Source organism: Macrotis lagotis, chromosome 1, assembly GCF_037893015.1.
Source record: "Macrotis lagotis isolate mMagLag1 chromosome 1, bilby.v1.9.chrom.fasta, whole genome shotgun sequence".
Taxonomy (NCBI): domain Eukaryota; kingdom Metazoa; phylum Chordata; class Mammalia; order Peramelemorphia; family Peramelidae; genus Macrotis; species Macrotis lagotis.
The window spans coordinates 120,619,111-120,642,239 of record NC_133658.1 but is presented as its reverse complement, the minus strand read 5'-3'; the positions used below and the strand labels follow the sequence as shown (position 1 = coordinate 120,642,239).

Here is a 23,129-nt window from a genome sequence, read left to right as displayed (position 1 = left end):
AAAAAAGAACAAGTTGGGTATTCAAAAGTCATAGCAGGGTGAACAAAAGTTAAAATTCATTGTTATTTCTGATTGATTTAACAGTATATTTAAAGACTGCGACAATTGTATACATTTAAAAAAGAAAAATAATACATATATTTTAAGTGTATAATTGAAACATATGACACTAGTATATTCATTTTATTTTTGAATTACAGATTCAAGTTGTGATCTCATAGCTTTTTAAAAAAATTTTGAACTTAAACATCAAAAATGTACAGCATTTTATATATAATAGAAGACAAAAGGAGAATCTGTATGAAACTAAGAATCTTCATTTCATACAGCTTGATTTAAAAATTATGTAATAAATTCTACATATTGCTTTCATAACTGCCCTCTTTGTGCTTCTCTCTAAACTTCTTTTGTTGTGCATTTAAAAATGTTTCAATAGCCCTTTTTATCTCCCCAAACTATTGTTAACTTCTCTTTCACCCCCACCATTAAAAACAAAGAAAAAGGGAAAAAAATCCTTGTAACATAGAAGCATAGTCAAATAAACAATCTATTCCTTGGTCTTGCCCAGAAATGTATTTCTCTTTTTTTGTACCATGTGTCCATCACCTTTCTGTTAGGAGATGGTTGAAATGCTTCTTCATAGATCCTTTTGGAGTTATTGAATATTGATTAGAGTTCCTAAATTTTTCTAAGAATTTTCTCTACAATACTGGTGTCCTTGAATAAGAATAATTGCTGTTCTGTTCACCGGTCCTCTTCATTAGTCACGCTTCCCAGATTTCTCTGTCTTTTCCTTTGGTGCAATAATATCTAAGACTCAATTTGTTCAAATATGTACCAGTTCTTTAAGAGGCAATCTAAGATACTCCTTTCAATTCTAATTCTAAAATTTCCTTTTTAATCCCCCACTTTGTATCAGGAAGTTTGTTTTCATTGCAGTTATTCCATCCTCAGTATTATCCCCCTTCCCTCTCAACCTTCTCCCTGACTCTCTTCCCAACCCTGCTTTTTTCCCTCTTAAGTTAGGAAAATTTCTACAATACATTTTGTATTTCTGACTGTGGTATATGTTCTACTCTCCATTGTTTTCTATGAGGAAGGTTCTTTATATACCCACTCCGATCATTCCTTCATCTTTGTACATTCTTTTTTTGCACCACAATTATATGAAAAACCAATTTCTACCCACTTCTTCCTTTTGCCCTCCCTTCTCTCTCCTCTCTTCAAATCCTTAGAATAGAATCAATCTGCTCTTAGTGCCTGTTTTCTTTTTTTAGCTCCTTTAGTACCTTCTGAAGATATTAAAGTTCTGAAAGGACACATTTCTTCTCTTCCTACTATTAGCACTACATCATTTTGTAACTTCCACTTCCAATTACTGAAATAGATTTACCTTTACATTTTCTCTGGTTTCTTGTATATGTATTTCAAAATTACTACTTAGTGCTAGTCTTTTCATCAAACATGTTTGAAAATCATCTATTTCACTAATGGTTCACTTTCTTATCCTTTAGGATTAAACTCAGCCTTGAAAAGAAAGCTGTTCATGGTTGTAAGTATATCTTTTCTCTCTTGGAATTTTTTTTAGTTACACAATCTCCTCTAATTTTTAATAGAAGCTGCCAGTTCTTATGTGATCTTGACTGTGATTCCTTGGTATTTGAATTGCTTCTTTCTGTATGCTTGTACAATATTTTAATTTGAGGGCAAAAAGTTTTTGATTTTTTGCTCAGTTATTCCTGGGACTTAGGGAAAAGATTTTTTTTCCTTTAGTGAGACTAGATATAAAAACATGAATTATATGCATCTAAAAAGTAATGCTGCATAAAACTACTAAACAGTGCTATTATTACTAGGGAATTTTTCATAACAAATTTCATTGTTAAGTTATTTTTGAAAATAAATGTTTGGGGGCGACTAGGTGACGCAGTGGATAGAGCACAGGCCCTGGAGTCAGGAGTCCCTGAGTTCAAATCCAACCTCAGACACTTAGTAATTACCTAGTTGTGTGACTTTGGGCAAGCCACTTAACCCCATTTGCCTTGCAAAAACCTTAAAAAAAGGAAAAAAAAGAAATGTTTGACATTGAATTATAATACCACAAAGTGCTTAAAAAAGAACAAGTTGGGTATTCAAAAGTCATAAATCTAAAAGTTAAAATTCATTGTTATTTCTTATTGATTTAACAGTATATTTAAAGACTGACACAATTGTATACATTTAAAAAGAAAAATAACACAATATATCATATTTTTAAGTATATAATTGAAACACATGACACTAGTATACTCATTTTATTTTTGAATTACATATTCAAGTTGTGATCTCATAGCTTCTTAAAAAAATTTGAACTTAAACATCAAAAATGTACAACATTTTATATATAACAGAAGATAAAAAGATTCTGTATGAAACCAATAATCTTCATTTCATACAGCTTGATTTTAAAATTATGTAATAAATTCTACACATTGCCATATTCTTTTAATTTTTATTTTGTACTTTGTTTCTAATTATTTTGGATGGTTTTCATGTATGAGTTCTTTTAAAATGATGTCTAAACTTCAAAAAAAACATGGTGTTCATGGAGTCCCATTATTTTTACATTATTTTTCTTTCATCTGATTTTCAGATAAGTTGTTTTTGATATAAAATAGCTTATATTTTTCTCCTATTTTTTCAGTCTTTTGATTTTTGTCCTAATATTTCTTGCTGTTCTGTTTGGTTTAGACTAATTTTCAGAGATTCTATTTCTTTTTTTTATTTTATTTTCCCCCAGTTACATGCAACAACAAATTTTAACATTAACTTTTAAAAACCTGACTTGCAAATTCTCTCCCTTCCTCCCAATCCAGTTCACCTCATTGAGAAAGCAAGTTATTTGATATAGTTTAAAAATGTGTAGTCATGAAAAATATTTCTACCATAGTCATGTTATAAAAGTAAACCTAACCCCTACCCCAAATAAAAGAGAAACCTCAAGAAAAAAAGTTATTTCAATCTATATCAGATACTGTCAGCTCTGTCTTTGGGATGGATCATATTATTTGTCATAAGTCCTTTAGAGTCCTCTTAAGGGTCATAGCGTTGCTGAGAAAAAATAGGTCATTCCCAGCTGATCATCCTATAACATTGCTGCTACTTTGTATTTTGTACAATTCCCATTACATCTACTCAAGGTAAGTTTTTTACTGAGAGCATCAGAGATTCTATTTCTTGGGTAAGATATGCAACTTTCTCTTCCAAGTTTATTCTCCTTCTAATTCTTTCCTCAAGAGCTTTTATTTAATTTTAAAATATCTCATGCTTCATTTCTTCTAGATATTACTGTGGTTCTTGCAGAAAATGCATTTTTTCTTTGATTCTCTGCTTTTTTAATGATCTTTTATACTGACTTGTATTTTCTTTGATTTACTCCTCTGTCAAGCTTTAATTCTTCAGTAGTCAGTCAATATATCAGGTATTACGCTAAGTACACAAAATATAAAAAAGAGACAAGACCTCAAGGAAGTCACAGTCTATTAGGGAAAATAATATGCAAAAAATTGTGAACATACAGGATAAATAGAATATATTTAAAAGAAGGAAGGCACTAGAATTAAGAGGGTTTAGGGAAGGTTTCCTGTAGAATATGGGATTTTAATTGTCTCATGAAAGAAGTGAAGGAAAACAGTATGTGAAGATGTGGAGGGAGACTGCTACCAGCATGGGTGATGCCTAGCATTGAGAGATGGAGAAGCAGAAGGGGGTCAGTGCCCCTGGATCAAAAAGTACATGTCAGGGAGTAATGTGTAAGAAGAGCAGCTAGCTGGCATACAGTGGGATAGAGTGCTGGGCCTGAAGCCAGGAAGAATCTTCTTCCTCAGTTCAAATCTGGCCTCAGACATTTATAAGTTGTAACCCCCTAGATTAGTCATTTAACCTTGTTTGTCTCAGTTTTCTTTGGAAAATGAGTTAGAGAAGAAAATGGCAAACCACCCCAGTATTTCTGCCAAGAAAACCTCAAATGGGATCAGGAAGCGTGGGACATGGCTAAAAATGACTGAGCAACAACATTAACATTAATGAATAAGACCAGAAAGTTAGAAGAGAGCTAGGTTATGAAGATCTTTGAAAGAAAATAAAGGATTTGTATTTGATACTTGAGATGATCAAGGGTCATTGGAATTTATTGAGTAGGAAAGTAAGTTAGACCTATGCTCTAGGAATGTTACTTTGATGGCTAAATGGAGGGTGGGTCAGGATGAGGAGACCGTTGACTTAGGTCTACCCACCTACAGTCTCTAACAATGATCCAGATATAAAGTGATGAAGGTCCAGGACAGAAGGAGCATGGTTGAAATGTGAAATTAATAGACCTTGGCAACAAATTGAAAATGGAGGGTGAGAGATGGTGAAGAGAAGAGGATGACACTGAGGTTTTGGGTCCAAGAAAGCAGGAAGACAGCATTGACCTTATTACTAATAGAAAAGTTAGGAGGGGAAGGAGGATGGATAAGGGGAAAAGACAATGAGTTTGGTTTAAACCTTTTGAGTTTATGATATCTACTGGACATCCAATTTGACTTGTCTGAAAGACAATTGGAGAGGGGAGATTGAAGATCATCCAAGAGGTAAGGGAAACATTAGATAGATTTGGGAATCGGACATGATAATTAAATCTGTGGGAGCTGATGAGGTCACCCATGTAAATTAGTAGAGAGAGAGAGAAGAGAAGGTTCAGGACAGTTAATGGACTTGAGCTGAATGAAGATTCAGCATAGATTGAGAAAGCACAGTCAGGTAGAAGAACCAGGGGACTCCAGAATTACTATGCTCCTAAGATTATGATATTATCTCTGTGTAGTGTCAAATTTCTGTAGTTGACAACTGCTCTGAGGCTTTACTCAATGACAGTCATGTTTCCCATATTTGCCTCTGATTGAATTTTTAAAAGCCTTAACAACTTTCTGAGAGAAATTCCTGCAAACATTTTAAAATGCAACCTACATATTGAATATTTCTTGATGATAATTTATTGCACAATTATGTTCTTTCTAATATCCATGATATATGTGCATCAGACCAGTCAGTCTTGAAATGGAAGTTTTGTGCCAGGGTCAGCCTTTCTTTGCCCCTTGATGTGCTTTTGGGTGTGGGCACTTCTGGTCTTGTATTGAGTTCACTGGGTTTCTGTGCTTATTTCTACCTTAAGTCATCCTTGATTTTTGGATATTGGATCTTCAGGGCCCTCTCTGGACTCTCAGTACAGATTGTTAGGGATCTCAGAACCACTGGACCTGAGGTGATCAGACTTGAGTGCTGTCTGTGTCAGACTGGACCTTGCTTGTTGCTCATCTCTGGGAATGCTGGGGATTTCACAAGGAGATACCTCCACCATTGTAGCCAACAAGAATAAAGCCTTTTTTTCCTCTCCTGGGGGTCTTTGGTCAGGCTGAGAGGCTGCTTTTCTTATGTTCCCATTTCTGATTGCCTTTGAATTTCCAGATGACTTTTAGTAGTCTTATTGTAGAAGTAGTCACTTACTGTGGTTTCTCCTTGAATTAATTTTTGAGCACTTGGATTTTGGTGAAGTTGGTATATGAGACCTGAACAGTTTGTCTCCTGCCAGGCAGCTATATTGTAAGGAAGTCCTGAAGACAACATTTTTGATTTCTTTTCGTAACCCATCAGATCAATTTTCTTTTATTATATATGCAAAGAGAAATTTTTTTAAAATGTTATGTATTTAACTAAGGAGACTTTGTTTAGGGTTTTAGGACTTGATTCAGTTAGTATGAAACCATTTACAAAAAAGTAGAATTTGAAGAACATTGCCATAAGTGGGAGATCGTTGGTTTAATTTGGATTTTATACAGTATATTTTCTATGACACTAGGAAGGGCTTTTGGTGGCCTTGTTTAATGTTTCAATTCATTGCAATTCTCAGTATTTTATTGAATAAAGGATTCTGTGTGAATACATTTTATTTTTCTGAGTAATGAAAATAGATTACTTTAAAAATTGTTTTGATATCTTTTGTTTTATAACACAATCATTTCTAGATATAGTATTCTCCCACCCTCTACTCCCCTCACATTTAACTCTTTTTTATTAAGGATTTTATTTATTTTGAGTTTTACAATTTTCCCCCCATCTTACTTCCCTCCCCCACCCCCACAGAAAGTAATTTGTCAGTCTTTACATTGTTTCCATGTTGTACATTGATCTAAACTGAGTGTGATGAGAGAGAAATCATATCCTTGAAGAAACAAAGTATAAGAGATAACAAGATCAGACAATAAGATATCAGTTTTTTCCCCTAAATTAAAGGGAATAGTCCTTGAACTTTGTTCAAATTCCATGATTCTTTATCTGGAAACAGATGATATTCTCCATTGCAGACAGCCCAAAATTGTCCTTTATTATTGCACTGATGAAATAAGCGTGTTCATCAAGGTTGATCATCACCCCCATGTTGCTGTTAGTGTGTACAGTGTTTTTCTGGTTATGCTCATCTCACTCAACATCATTAACTCTCTCATAACAAATAAAAACTAAGTTAAATAAACTAACATAGTATTTCTGACAATGTATGCAATATTGTTCACCTATAGTCCTCCTCACTTTCTCTACTGAGAGTAAGGAATTAAAATTTTTGTGTTGGTGTTAATTAGGGTTATTGGTCTGTTTATATATTTTTCTGTTTTGAATCTTCCCAAGTTAGATATCAAGATCATACTTGCATGATAGCAAAAGTTTGAAGGATCTCTTTTCCTCTCATTTATATAGTATTGAAATAATCTTTTGAGGCAGTATTGGGATTGTTCTTTGCATGCATGAAAGAATTTGATTGTAATCTGTCTGATCCCCCTCTGCCCCCTTTTGGGAATTATTTATGATTTGTTCAATATCTTTTTCTAATATTAGGTTATTAAAAATCTCTATTCCTTGATCTGTTAATCTCATTTAAAAACTATTCTTTGAATTTAAGTTGTCAATTTGGGGGACAAATATTTGGCAAAAATAATACTAATAATTTTCTTTTTTCTTTAGTTCCTGAGAAATTCCCTTTCATCTTTAATACTGGTAGTTTAGGGGTGGCTAGGTGGCACAGTGGATAGAGCACCGGTCTTGGAGTCAGGAAGATCTGAGTTCAAATCTGACCTCAGACACTTAATAATTACCTAGCTGTGTGGCCTTGGGCAAACTGCTTAACCCAATTTGCCTTGCAAAAACCTAAAAAAAATACCGGTAGTTTAGTTTTCATCTTTCATAAAATTAACTAATGGTTTCTTTCATTTTGGTTCATCTCTTATTTTTTTCTGATTTTTAGAATTTCTATTTTGAGGTTTCATTGATCTTTTAAAATTTGATTTCCTAGTTGTTTTTAGTTGCATTTAGTTGCATTTAGTTCATTGCTGTTCTTTCATTGAGAAAACTATTGAAAAATAAGAAGTTTCCAATGCTTTGGCTATGTTCTCAAATTTTTGGTTTGTTATAGTCTATCATTTTTATCTTTAATGCAAATGTAAGTTGTTATATAATTTATTCTTTTACCCACCAACTCCCTAAAATTAAAGTTATTTAGCCTCCAATTAATTTTTATACTTTGTTCAGTAACCTTTTATTGATTTTTTTGCTGCATTGTGGCCAGTAAGTGATGTGATTAATATTTCTTATTTTCTCAATTTCTTTGGAAGTTTGTTTGCCCCCAATACCTTGGTCAGTTTTTTTTGTAAATATGCTGTGCAAGGCTGAGAAATATTTATGCTCTTTTCTAATTCTTTCTGTAATTACTAGAGAGCTATTGTATTTAACTCAGGTCATTATTATTATGCAGTCATTTTCAGTCATAATTCTTAATTGATCCCATTTGGGGTTTTCTTGGCAAAGATAATAGAGTGGTTTGCCATTTCCTTCTCCAAATCTTTTTATAAATGGAGAAAACTGAAACAAACAAGGTTAAGTGTCTTATCCAGAGTTACACAGTTAGTAAGTGTGAGGCAATATTTGAATACAGGAACAGGATTCTTTCTGACTTTAGTCTCAGTACTCTACTATGTCACCTAAACTTAAATTTTTTTTCTTGTATTTGTCTGGTTTCCTTTTCCTTTATAGTAATAGCAGGGAGTGAAGGGTTGCATTGAAGTCTTCTACTATTGTTTTACTTTCTGTTTCTCTCTGTAACTTGTTAGAATTTCCATTAAGTAATTGGATGCTAAAACATTTGATGCATGTATATTAAGTATTGATATTAGTTCTTGGTCTATGATGTCTTTAAGCATAATGTAATTTTTCTTTTGATCTCAATGAAGTCTATTTTTCTTTCCTTGTTTAACATATGATTGCTAGACCTGGTTTCACTGAGATCAGCTGAAATAATATATTTTTCTCCAACCTATTAATTTTGCTTGAATCTTTATGTTTAGGTGTTTTCTTGGAGACAACATATTATCAGATTTTGCTTACCCATTCATTTAATTTATCTTGCATTTTTATGGGTGAGTCATTCCCATTCTCATTAACAATTATGATCATTCATTATGGATTTCCCACCATTCTATTCTCTTATACTTTCTCTTGGTAAAAATAAAGCTGAATGGGACAGCTAGGTGGTACAGTGGATAAAGCACCGGCCCTGGAGTCAGGAGTACCTGGGTTCAAATACTTAATAGTTACCTAGCTGTGTGGCCTTGGGAAAGTCACTTAACCCCATTTGCCTTGCAAAAACCTAAAGAAAAAGAATAAAGCTGAATTTTTAGCACCAATGCTCTATGCTTGATGTACAAAGCTTCTGCTTATCTTCCTCTGTTCTCTTTCTGTCACCTAAACCCCAGTCTTTTCTGATTGTTCACTGGTATTTGTATTTCAGAGTTTCTTCTTAGTTCTAATATTTTCATCAAAAATGTTTGGAAGACTTATCCTAAAGAACCAATTTTTTTTCCTCAGTAGTATCATACTCTGTTTTGCAAGGTACATTTTTTCTTCGTTTTATGCATATATATATATGTGTATATATATATATATATATATATATACACACACACATACGCACAGATATCTTACCTTCCTGAATGTCATATTCTAATCTCTCTTCTACTTTATAGTGCTGACTGCTAATTCTTATATAATTCTGACTATGAACTCTTTCTGACTGTATTATTTTTTCTTTGATCTGGAAGCTCTACATTTTCTCTTTGACATTCCTGGGAGTTTTCTTTTTTTAGGTTTCTGGAAGATTAATTTATTTTCCTTTTCCTTCTAATAGATCTGGGCAGCTTTCTTCCATGATTTTTTTTTAGGCTTTTTTTTGTAAGGCAAACAGGGTTAATTGGCTTTCCCAGGGCCACACAGCTAGGTAATTTATTAAGTGTCTGAGACCGAATTTGAACCCAGGTACTCCTGACTCCAAGGCCGGTGCTTTATCCACTATGCCACCTAGCCACCCCATGATTTTTAAATATATGCTCTCTGTGACCTTTTTTGAGACATGACTTTTTAAAAAAAATTGGCATTTTATTTTAATTTTTCCAATTATATGTTATGGAAGTTCTTCAACATTTCATCCACTTGCATATTTATAAAATACACATTTTTCTACCACCCTTCCCTTCCACCGCCCTCTCTTCGGCAGTGGACAGTCTGGTAAAAGTATTTATAGAAGTACTTTTGTGTTTAACATATTTACATATTAGTCATTTTGTGTATGAGAAATTAGGACTAAGGGAAAAGAAGGAAAACCATGAGATAAGAAGGAAAAGCATAAGAGAAGTTTTTTTTTTTAAGTGAATATAGTATCCATTCAGATTCTGAGAGATTTTGGTTTTTGTTGTTAATATTGCTTTTTTCCTTTGGATGAGGATGATGTTTTCCATAACAGGTTTACCAGGGTTGTCCTTGATCTCTGAACTGCTGAGAGATGTTGTGTCCATCATAGTTTATCAACTCACAATGTTGTGGTTAATGTATACAATGTTCTCTGGGTTCTGTTCCCTTTGCTCAACATCAGTTCATGTAATTCTTTCCATGCTTCTCTAAAATCTGACCATTCTTGATTCCTTGTAGAACAATAGTACTCCATAACATTCATGTTTCATAGCTTGTTCAACTATTTCCCCATTTTATGGGCATCTTCTCAATTTCTAATTCTTTGTCACTACAAAAAAGGCTGCTCTAAATATTTTTTGGTGGAACTTTCCCATTTTTTTATGTTTTTGAGGGGGCGGATATAGGCCTAGTATTGATATTGCTAGTTCAAAGAGTATAATAAGTATTATTGCTCTTTGGGCATAGTTCTTCATGAATTTGCATGCCATCCTTGTGCAGGAGCCATGCTAATTTTTTCTGTATCATTCCAATTTTAGTATATGTGCTGCCAAAGTGAGCACTCTTTGGGCATGGTTCTAAATTGTTCTCCAAAATGGTTGGATTAGTTTACAACTTCACCAACAGTGCATTAATGTCCCAATCTTGCCACAGCCTCTCCAACATTGCACATTTTCCCTTTTTGTTATCTTAGCCAATCTTATAGGTGTACCTTACAGTTGTTTTAATTTGCATTTCTCTAATCAATAATTATTTGGAGCATTTTTTTCATGACTATTTATAGCTTTAATTTCTTCAATTTGAAAGCTGCCTATTCATTTTCTTTAATCATTTATCAATTGGGAAATGACTTGTAACCTTATAAATAAATCAATTCCCTATATATTTTAGAAATGGGACCTTTATCAGAATACCTAGCTGTGAAAATTGTTTCCCAAAAAAAGAAAATGAATCCGTAGATCTGACAGAATATTTCTTAATGTCTTCATTGGTCTATATTATCACCCTTTATGTCTAACTAAATATTGTACCCTTTTTGACCTTCTTTTGCTATTGGTGTGAGATGTGGGTCTGTGTCTAGGTTTTTCATACTATTTTCTAGTTTTCCCAACTGTTTTTTTGTCAAAAAGTAAGGTTTTTATCCCAGAAGTTAATTTCTTTGGGTTTGTCAAACAGTAGATTACTATAGTCATTTACTGCTGTTTCTTTTGTACCTATTTTAATGCACTGAGGTCATGACTTTTTTTTTTTAGATTTTTGCAAGGCAAACAGGGTTAAGTGGCTTGCCCAAGGCCACACAGCTAGGTAATTATTAAGTGTCTGAGACTGGATTTGAACCCAGGTACTCCTGACTTCAGGGCTGGTGCTTTATCCACTACACCACCTAGCCACCCCCACGAGGTCATGACTTTTAAACTTTCTCTTCTAGATTTGCTAGGTCAGTTGTTTCTAATAAGAGATATCTTAATTTTCTTCTATTTTTCAGTGTTTTTATTTGATTTTATCATATTTCTGGTTGTTTCATGGAGCCTTTAACTTCTGTTTGTTCCATTGAGTCTGTTTATGTAAGATTGTGGGAAATTAATTTTTCTTCCCATGTCTTTCTTCCCAAACTCTTATTTCTTTTCTAATTATCTCTTTAAGCTCTTTCATTTCATTTATATTATCTTTTTTTCTTACTCTTTTTATTGCTTTCTTTAACCCCACTCCATCCCACCCCAAAGTAATTCAAATTGATTTTGTAACCAACCTGGAGTTTTCTTTGAGATTTTACTTGTAGATGTCTAGAAGTTGTTGTCTTCTGAATTTCTGTTTTAGAAACTCTTGCCCCCTAGTAGCTCTTTAGCATGGGGGAGGGTGAGAGGGATAGTTATTTTTCAAAGTTATACTTGTTACTTAATCATTTTCTAAAATTGGGACTTTTTTTAGGGATAGGTTCTATATACTTCTGATGGGAATATTGAGATCCTATATGGTTTTAACAGGGGGTCTTATAGCTTCTTTCTCTAGGTATTAAATGCAGTGTTCCTCAAGGATATTAGGGGTAGCTCAGACTAGAGATTTGCAAACCCTTTAGTGAGCCCCAAATGATTTGATCTAGGGCATGATCTAGGGTTCTAGATCCTGATTTGCAGCTGCACTTTTGCCCCATGGGTAGATCTCAAGTACTATGTCTAATAGTACTCTGTTTTTATCAGCTACCTGGAGATCAGGCCTAGATTCTCTCCCCCTGCCCTGTCCTTCCCTAGTGAGTCAAAAACTCCAGGTCAGAACAATAGAGCTTCTGGGTCAACCCCAATCTATACCCACTGGTTTAATTCACCATCCTGATCAGAGGTTAAAATGTTAAAGTTGCCTGCCTACCAACTGTGTGTGCTTTTGAGTTCAAACTTCAATCCTACTGCAACAGAACTGCTTATTGGCCATAAGTCTACTTTTCTTTCCCTTTCACTTGCCTTTGAACTGAATTTGTTAACTTGGGCTGGAAAAGTGAACTGCTATGACTTTTCTTTATATTTCTTTATCACTACTTGGTTTGACATTCTTCTTATAAATTTATTGGAGTAGTTGGGAGAGATAGACAATACAACTTTCTCCTACTTTGCATCTTTGCTGGCCAGTCTCCCCTCAATTTACAGATAGGGAAATTGAGGGTAGATAGGTAAAGTGAATTGATCCTGGTAGAGTTGAAATTTGGCTTCTGTTTCTCTGATTCCCAATCTAGTGCTCTGCATTAATCTTTCATTCTTATTCAATATTATGGAGCAGGATAATCATGAGCCTCCTTCCACAGACACCCATACCCACACGCATATACACACACATATGTACTTTTAAGGTATGTAGCTACTACTTAATTTACTTAACTACATATAAATGTGTGTGATTTAGTAAGCAAATATTGAAATGTTGGCATACCTCTGGTGAAATCTATAGGGAAATTCAACATTTCCATAGATGTAAGGGTCAGTTAGGAAATGTACTCTAGAGGTTGCTTTTTTTTAACCCATTTGATTCTTCCTTGGAAGTGGAGAACCTAATTCTCCCCCCAAAGTGGATAGTTTGAGAATATTTTCTGCCATGAATGGAGACTGTGTAGTGTTCATATAGTGCTCTTTTTATTCAGTACTATCTCTCACCTGTTATTTTCCCTGAGTGAGATTCATTTACAGATACAAATCTTCAACCCTTCTACACCTTAGATTGCATAAATTGCTGTGGGCCAAAAAATAAAATAAGCCATTGCCTTTGGTAGATAGTTTAGCCTCTCTGAACTCAGGTTGGCTAGTTCTCAAATGACAGACATCAATTCCTTTTCTTGGCCCTTATTCAAATCCTTTTATGCTTCATAGAATGCACCAAAGTTTGTATTCTTCTGACATTCTATTAAAGAATTCATGGTCACTTTTACCCCATGATGAGGTGCTAGAATAGGAATTAGTGGGAGATCTAGTTTTTATTTATTTTCAAATTCTGAAAAGGAAAAAAGAAGTTTATAAACAATGCAAGAGAATTAAAAATTTGCTTAAAGTTGACTAACTGGAAGGGATCCTAGGGTTTGATTATCTAGTCCACACTCTCATTTTATAGGGAGAGTGACTTTCCTGAGGCAGTTAGTCAGCATTAGAATTCATTGACTCCAAGCCAAAATTCTTCCAACTGTACCATTCTGCCTTCGAACCTGCTCTTTTTATTACAAAATCAAATAACTTTAGCCTTAGACAATGGTCATCCAATCTACCCATTTTTTTATTTTGTTTCATTTTTGTTTTTAAAATTTTTGACTTGGATCTATGATTTGATAGAGGGAGCTCTTGGTGAAGAAACTCCCATTATAAGTGCAAATCAATAACTGTTTAATTACTCACGTCTGTACTTTATCACAGGTACTTTGTCCCATCTGATCTCAGATGTTCTACTCTAAGGTTGTCTCTCTATTCAGTAGGCCATACTATATAGCATCCTACTTTTTGAATTCTCTAATTATTAGGCAAATTTTAATTTATGTTTTATTTTTTTAATTGAATTTGCTTCTGCAAAATCTGTGAATTATAAAGTCCCTAATTCTACCCTCTGGAACCAAAGCAACAAGTAATATTCTTCTTCTAGGTGACCCTTCAAATACTTGAAAACTACCAGAAAAGAAAAGGATAAAATACTCTATTATATGCTTTGCTAAAGTTTGGGTAAACTAGGTAGTATTACAAGACCCAATCTTTTATTAATGTTTTAAAAAGGAAATGATATTAATCTGGGACAACATGTTTATCTAGATGAAGCTGGAACATCTTTTTACAAGTTCATTAACAATTTCTTTAATGTACTATTTTGGAAGATTTTGAGGAATTGAAGTCAAGTTTACTGGCCATAGTTTGCATATTTTCTTCATTTTTTTAAATATGGTCAGCATTTACTCTTCTGCTGTCCTATGGTACTTGGCCCATTTTCCATAATCTTTCATATAAAAATGACAATAGCTCAAAAATAGTCCAGATGAGAAAATTGAAGCCTGAGAGGTCACGATTTGCCCAAGGCAATTGACAGCCGCAGGATGAGAACTCAAGGCTCCTCGCTTCTGTTCCAGCACTTTCCCTTACTTTTTAAGGTCCAAATTCTATCTTACAAAATTATAATTGAAAACTTTAATAATCTACAACACAGAGAAAGTCTTCTCTATAATTATTATTATTATTATTATTACCCCTTTTCAGTAAGATAGATTTCCTCATGAAACAATAGCTATCTTATCAAATTTACTTAAGTTTTAGAGATCAATAAAAGAGGGTATTCTACAACTTTTCTCAGTTGCCAAATCCAATGTTTAACTTATTTTTGTTGAGGGAATCATCCTCCTTCTATTCATCTAAGTTTATATTTCAGAGTTTTTGCCAATTTCTCACTCTACCTCACCCTACATATCTAGTCTTGTCTAGTCTTTTCTATACAATATTTCTCTCATTTGTATTCTTCTTTCAACTCACACAGTTACCACCCTAGTTTCGGACCTCATCACTTCTTGACCTAACAACATTTTACAGTATCTCACTGATCATTCTCTCTGCTTCAGACTCTCTTAAATAGGTTATTTCTTTGCCTGGATTTAGATTATATCCTCTCCTTCATCTTGTAACTTCCTTGATAGGTCAGCTTAAGCTAACCTCTTTTACATGAGACTTTTTCTTATTCCCTTAATTGCTACCCCCCCCCATTCCCTTATATTTATTTATAAAATATTTTTAAATTCTTTAAAATTCATGTGTATGTGTTTGTGTATACACAATTACACATCTTCCTCAATAGAATATAATCTCCTTGAAGAGGAGCTTATTTCATTTTTGTGGCAAGTTCCCCAGTATTTAATATGATTTTTATGTATACCATAATACATAAATTATTTCTGATTGAATTGCTTAAAAGTTTTTTCATTTTTTAACCTAATTATTTTATGATTCATTTTTAATATTTTCTTTTTTGCTACTGTAGTAAAGTTTGCAACAACCACATTCCATTTCCTATTCAATCCAACAAATATTTAAGTATCTAATGCATTTGTATAATACCTTCTGTGGAACTGCTTTACCAACTATTTTTCCACAGATTAGCTGACTACTATTCCTCTCAAGGTTGAAAAGGGATATTTTTGAGGGGTCTGGGTTTTTAGTGCTGCTACTCATATTTACATACTACTATAGTTTCTTTTATTATCAGTAAGCCTTATTTCTTTTTTTTTTCATTTATTTAAAGCAATGGGGTTAAGTTACTTGCCTAAGGTGTCAGAGGCTGAATTTGAACTCAGGTTCTCTTCCACTGTGCCACCTAGCTGTCCCCCAGAAAGTCATATTTCACTTAGGTTTTAGAAAGAGTATTTGCCAAAGAATGAGAATTAAAAATATTTCTTAAAGAATGTTCTTATCAGGTATCATTGCATATTTTATCAAAAAGGCTTAAGCTTGAAAAGATAGGAAAAAGAGAGAACTATCCGGTTAACCTTAAAAGTTACATACTATAGATAGTAGCCTCTGAAATGGAAGATTGGCAACTTAGACACAGTAATTTATAGAAGACAAAGCTTAAGACAGAATTGGTAGCAAAGTTTATGACCTCAAGCATTTACAGACAATTATCTAAAGTTTAGGTAACAAATGAGAAGAATTCAAGATCCTGAAGCAAGGAGACATATTTGACTTCATTGATATGGCTGAGAGGGGAATGGAACCCCTGGATGGACCATGACTGTGGATTGGTATAGCATATTCAAAAGCAATAGGATAGGTAGGGGAAGTGACAGAGTGGGATAGTATTGCATATTAAGAACAAATACTCATGAAGTAGAAACTCGAAGGGTGGGGGAAGCATGAACATAGTATTTGGGGAAAATATCAGAGGAGGGAAAATTATTTTGATATTGGAGTATAATGCAAACCTCCTAGGCAGATATCAGAAATATATGAGGAGTTCAGGAAATAATCATAATTTTGAATCAAAGCAGTACTAAAGTAGTTGTGAGGGTTTCATTTATACACACACTTGCTAGATCTCCCTCTCTGCCAAAAATGAATCAGTGAATAACTTTCGTGACTTTCCTTAGTGATAATTAAGGGTCCTAGATCACTTAGTCAATATATATATTTATTAAGGACTTGTTTTGTATTTGTCAGTCACTGTGCTAAATACTGTAGATAAAAAGAAAGGCAATGACAGTCCCTACTTTCAAGGATCTAGTAGTCTAATGGGAGATATTGCATGCAATTACATAAAAACAAGCTATATGCAGTATAAATTGTAAATAATCAAGAGGGAAGGCCCTAAGCTACATGATAGAGGATACTGGCTTCATGTCAGGAAGATCTGAATTCAGATCTCAGAAACTTAATAACTCTGTGATCCTCGATCAGTCATTTAACTTCTCTCTTTCTGTTTCCTCAAATATAAAATGAGTATAATAGTATCTACCTCCCAGAGTTGCAAGAATTAGATAACATATACACAGCACTTTGGAAAACTTAAAGTGCTATATGTTAACTATCATTACAGTTATTATATGTAATTACATTACATAAAATTACAAGTAATTACATCATTAATAACAGTAATTTCATCCTTCAAAAGGTGGAAGATTCAACAAGAGGAAATTCTATTCTGGGTCTGATTCTTATGAATAGAGAGAAAATAGTTGTTTGGATGGAAAGCTTTTTCATTTATTCATTCAATCACATATAGATTTGGGAATCATTTGGATAGTGATGAAAGCTAAATTCATGGGAGCTAATAAGATCACTGAAAGAGGGTGTAGAGAAGAAATGACACAGAGTCTTTGGGAAGATCTATAGTTAGTAGACAGATATAGATGCTGAGTTTCTTTAGCAAGGAAACTAAAAATTTAGAGTTATATTTTTATGTAAGAGCTAAGAGGGAAGCCAGGTGATATTATTTCCCTAGAGGTCAAGGGATGAGAGAATATCCATGTTAAAGGAATGAAGAGAAGTCAAAGAGAATGAAATTGAATAAATCTTTGGATTTATTACTTATCCACTCTTCATTTACTTTTAAAAGAGCCATTTCTTTAGAATAGTGGGTTTGGTTGCCAGGTTACCAAAAGTTAAGAAATGATGGGGTTTTGAGGAACCAGTGGCTTTTATTTTAAGTGAGTTTTTCTAGATACCTGATAGTGAAATGAGGAAAAATAAAAGATGATTAACAGAAGAGTAAGTGAAACAAAATTTTTCAGAGAAATTATTAAAACTTTAACTTTTTTTTACTCACTAGATAATTTTTATCTTCCTACATCTACAGTAGAAAAAATAATATAAGATTAAAATTGCAGTAGAACACACATAAAAAACCTAGGTATCAAGACAGGATTATTTGCAAAAGAAATCTATGTAATTTTCTTATGCCAGTTTTATATTGACAAGATTTACATAACCAGAATACATGATACATGGCCTGGTAACTATAGCAATATTTTGGAAATAAAAGTTTGTAGTCAAGGAGATAATGTTACAAACTCAAATTTTGCAATTTAACAAACCTATATTATACCTAGTTAATCAGAATTGTTCCCCAGTATGACTTTGGATCTAGGTCAGGGCAGGGTAACAGAATTGCTTCTGTACATACCAAATTTCTTTTTTTTTTAATTACTCTTTTGAAGAAGGTAATGATTTGTGTGTCTAATCAGAAGCTTTTAGGTATGAAAATTAATACCTGCCTTCACCAATAGTCCTTTTGTTGTATAAGAAAAAATGGTAGAAGAGGATGTAGCTCAGCCAGTTCATCCTGTAATAAACCAATAAAGATAGCTTATAACTGTTATCCTAAAATGAAACAGATCACAGATCTAATTAAAACTATTTAAATTAATTCTTTTGATCTTAGAAAAGTATTGTTTTGTTCCCTTGTAGGATCTGATATCTATTACAAAGGGTAAAGCATGACTAATTTAAAAAGGGTTTTGAGGAGCTAGAGGTCACTACCAACAGATTCAGCTTTAAGTATGTTTCCTAAAAGATTTCCCCTGATATGAGGGCAAGAAAAGTTCAGAACATTAAATGTGATAACCCTATTTTAAAATTTAAATTTAATTTTTAATTAACAAGGATTTATTTTCTCTCTCTCCATATCCTTCTCCCCTTGAAAATAAAAAAGAAAAAACATTCATAAAATATGCATAGTCAAAAAAAACCCAAATTCTTACACTAGCCATGCAAACAATGTGTGCTCTTTATGCATCCTAGGTCCATCACCTCTCTGTCAGGAAGTGAGTAGTTTTTTTCATCAAAAATCTAATATGGTGATCAGAATACTTAAGTCTTCCAAAATTTTTGGTCTTTATCATGTTTTTGGTATAGTATAAATTTCTCTTTTTGTTCTGCTCACTTCACCCTACATAAGTTCATACAAGTTTTTCATACCCAACTGTGACCTGGAAACTCTGGATTTTGGTCAGAATGGTCCTGGGAATTTATACTTTGGGGATTTTTTTCTGGTGGATTCTTTTCATTTTCAATTAGTTCTCTAGTTCCAAGAGATATGTCTATCTCTTATGTAAGATATATTGTCTGTACTTGAGTTTATGGAAGAGAAGAAGCAATATTTTTTAATAGCATGTCTAGAGCCTTTTTTAAATCATGGCTTTCATATAATACAGTAATTCTTAAATTATCTCTCATTTGTTTTCATATCAATTTTTATATGAAATACGACATACTGTTTTCTATTTTATTTTCAGTCTTTAGTCTTTGTGTTAATATTTCTTATCTCGGTGAACCACTAATTTCAATTTGGCCCATTTTAATTTTTAAGTAATCTGTTGCTTGGGTAATGTTTTGTGGGAAGTTAAGTATAGAGCACTGGTCTTGGAGTTAGGAGGACTCTAGGAGGATAGAAATTTGAATCTGGTCTCAGACACTTAACACTTACTAGTTGTGTGACCTTGGACAAATCCAACCCTGATTGCCTTGCCTCCAAGGTTATCTTTAGTCATCCTGATCCATATCTAGCTACTGGACCCCAGATGACTCTGGTGACCTAGCACAGCTTCCTCTCACTAAAATCCAATTCATGTGCTTGTCATGGTATCCCCTCCCTGATGTTGTGGTCTTCTTCAAGAATGAAGGGCCAACATTATCATTATCTATTGTGCCAACTTTGCATTCTCTTTCTGATTCTTTCTTCCATACTTCATGATTCATTACCCAAAATTTCCCTCAGTATTCTCATTTCTTTTTAATTATTTACTCTACTACATTCACGTCATTTATAAAATCACTTTTTTGCTCTTAAAAATACAACAAAAAACCTATTGTGTTTTCTATTTCATATATTCAAGTTGAAATTGGGTCCATATTGTTTTTCTTAAAAGGTTTACTTGTACGTGTTTTGGAAGCATTCTTCTGTGTTTGTGATTTCAGTGATTCTGTGATAATAGATTTTTATAGTGGTAATTTTTTTATTTGTTTGCTTATTCCACCAACCTTACTTCCTGACTTTGTATCAGGGCCAGATACTTCACATTTTTAGAAAGAATATCTGGACCACATTTTATCCTATTTTGTGCCCTCTTGGGTCCTGCTGCTGTATTTTCAAATATCGAGTGCTGTCTTATTTCAGTATCTCGGGGTAGCTCAGACTAGGGACCGGTTAGCTTTCAGGGCATCCAAAGCAGTCTGATCTTAGATAAAATCTGAATGTTGCCCTCCTGTTCTGAACTCTGCAAGTTCTGGCTTGGGTTTTGGTCTGAGCAGCACAACTGTGGACTTGCCTTTGATTGGAACTTTAGGAGAGTGGCTGTTAGACCCAGTGACCATCAGCCCAAATGGGAAAGCTGTGCAGGTTCAAAGTGACCGAATGAACCATGGAGATCCTTTTGGTCTAGGTTTCCCATTGTAGTTATTCCAGTATTTACTTGTTCAGGCATCGGATCAGTTTCTAGGGTAGTGACTTGCTTCTGTATTTTTTCCTTGCCCAGCACGTGGCCTTGGGACCCTTGACTCCTTCTTGCCCTGAGCTGTCATTCCTTAGGGCAGGTCACTTCTCATACTAGATCTGTAGCCCCAGCTCTGGTCAGTGAGTGACAGTAAACTCAGACTCCTATTTCTGTTCCCTGTACAATACCAGGTTCCTCTCTGTTATTCTGGGACTTGTTTAGACTCTGAAATGGAATGTTCTGTGACTATACCCTATTTCCTTACATTCCTCCATATGCTGACTTCTATTGGAAGAATGATTTACTGTGATTTTTTTTTCATGAATTTTCAGATTAGGACACATTCTAGAATATGCTCTTGGTCTTTGTGGAAGGAAGAACTTGGATGTACTGCTAGTCTTTCCCAGATTTCTGTTCATACAATCATGATCAAATTTCTAAATAGCTAAAAATTTCAGAAAGAAAAAAAATTTCAGAATGTTTTGTGGTGTTCTGCTTTGTGATAGTGAATAAGAATAAAGTATTAATACTGAGTACTAGGTCTGGAATTAAACTGGACCTGGGTTCACATATCAGCTCTGGCTCTTACTATCTTATAGTAAGCCAAGTCATTTAAACCCACTGGGCCTCACTGTTTATATCTGAAAAATGAAGAGATTGGACTAAATGATCTCATAATTCTCTTATGACTTTAAATCTAGAATCCTAATTGCTATTTTTATCTCAGGTGAAAAATTTTATCTCTAAAATAAAGGAGCCAATTCTGGAAGCTGCTGGAGACTCTTATTTTCCATAACTATAGATCCCTACCCTGTTCTAGTAAGAAAAGTTTGAAGTGAACATTTCTGTCATTCTGAGTCAGACTTTTATTGTTCGTATCACTATTAATATTACTAAAGGACTATAATGAAAGAATATCAATATTAGTTATGTGAATATATCTTTGTCAGTCACTGAGGATATGTGCCATTGTGTTTCCTATGGACAGACAAGCCTTTTCAACAGGCAGTACCTACTATGTGATAAACACTTTTGCCTCAGGGATAAAATTTATGAAATAAGTACTTACTTTTGAGGAGCTTACATTCTATTAAAGGAAATAATATATATGTATATATATACACACATGCTTGATTTTTACACATTGCATACATTTTGTCTCTGCTCTTTGCAGTCTATATTCTATATAACTTCTAAATTGATACTAAAGCATAGATGTGACCACATTACTCCTTTACTCAAGAAACTTCTGTGATTCCCTGTTGCTTCAGGAACAAACTGCAAGTTTCTCTTTGGCATTTAAAGCTCTTCATTATCTGGCCATAAACCATTATTTGAGTTTTAGTTACTTTTACTCCCCATGTACAAGTCAATTTTCAAGCAAAATTGCACTTTGCAACTGTCCATATAAGATGTTATAGCTTCTACCTCCATCCATTTGCCCAGGCTGTCTGTCCCCCATATCAGGAAGTCATTCCTTCTTCAATGCTACCACCTCTTAGATTCTTTAGTTTCCTTTAGAGCTCAACAGAAGTTCTACCTCTTGCTTCCTCTGGTCTAAACTACAAGCTCCTGTTTTATCACATAAAACCCTTTACAATCTGGCTTCATTCCACCTTTTCAGACATGTTTCATATTACTCCTTCTCATCTGTGGTGTTCTAGTCAAACTGATTTGTTCCTCTTCCTGAATATGACATTTCATTTTTCACTTTCTGTGTATAGTCTGCTACCCCTGGCTGGAATGTTGTCCTTCCTCACCTCTACTCTTGGAAATTTCTAAACTAACTGCCATTTGCTGTCTCACCTTGGGTTAGCTAGCATCTCTTTATCTGAGTTTCCTGCTCTGGGACATGAGGAGGAAGGTTGTACTCCATGACCACTTGGGTTCCTTCTAGCTCTCCACCTAGAATTCTTTATCTTAATTGTGACCAAAATTAACTTTCAGAAGTCAGAACTATCCTATTTAAAATTTGAATTTTTCATGTTATAGTATCCTTGAGACTTCTTCCTTCCTTCAAGGTCCAACTAAAATCCCAAGAAGTCATTTCCAATTCTTAATTCTAGTGGCTTTTTCTGCTAATTTTTCTCATTTATCCTGTATATTGATTGCTTGAGTATATTTATTTGCTCTCTGTCTTTTCCATTGGATTGTGAGGTAGTTCCTGGAGGGCAGGGACTTTCCTTTTCTTTGTCTCTCCAGGCTTAGCATCTGTCAACTGAGAAGGCATTTAATATATACTTATTGACCAATTCCTCTGTTTACATGACTCAAGGCAATAGAATGTAAAATCCTTAGGGGCAAAGGCTATTTCATTTTTTCTCTGGGGCCTAGCTTAGTAAGCACTTAGCAAGAATTTGTTGAATCAAGAGAACAGAGTCTTGTGTAAACAGAGTTAAGTCATGTCTAGCATAGAACTAGGCTGCCAGTGAATTGCCAATAGTAGAGGGATATTGAGACTAAGTATGACTAGAACTACTGTCTCGCACATTGCAAAGGCTGACAATTATGTATCATTTCTCTAAGATCCAGTGGAGTGGTGCAGGGGAAAAAATACAGTCAGTAAATATTTATTAAATCTTGCTTTTTTTGTAAGGTCCAACTCTAAGGAGATACTCCTTACCTTCAAGGAGCTTACAGTCAAGCGGGGGACAATAACACATAAAATGAAGCTAAAGAATGTAGGAGGAAGAGGAAATAGAGGGACCCAGTGTTAGAGCATGGTAGAAGGCCAGAAGCAGTTTGGAGAGGAGGAGACAGGGCCTTCCCTCTTGAGTAAGTAGAGGTTCTAGGAGGAGCCATCCAGAGGGGAGATGCCTTGGATGTGTATAGTTCTTGCAATGTGTGCAGATCAGAGGGAGAGTGAATTTCCTCTCTAAGGTGCTTCATTTCT

General features: G+C 34.1%; 1 protein-coding gene and 1 non-coding gene across 6 annotated transcripts in view; one reads left to right on the top strand and one right to left on the bottom strand.

The window, feature by feature from the left end:
• WDPCP (WD repeat containing planar cell polarity effector) overlaps positions 1–23,129 on the top strand; it is a 416,945-nt gene that overhangs the window by 30,703 nt on the left and 363,113 nt on the right. For 4 of the 5 annotated variants that reach the window (XR_012472515.1, XM_074207107.1, XM_074207120.1 and 1 more), the window contains exon 2: positions 1,515–1,552. The exons of the other annotated variant lie outside the window; for it this stretch is intronic. Coding sequence is in view for 3 of the 4 variants with exons in the window: in XM_074207107.1 (XP_074063208.1) it covers positions 1,547–1,552 (6 nt within the window). In the remaining variant the exon portion in view is untranslated. The remainder of the gene's footprint in view (positions 1–1,514; positions 1,553–23,129) is intronic. 5 annotated transcript variants of the gene reach the window in all.
• On the bottom strand, positions 10,264–10,370 carry LOC141510500 (U6 spliceosomal RNA). The gene has a single exon (XR_012474981.1). It is a non-coding gene; the product is annotated as a U6 spliceosomal RNA (small nuclear RNA).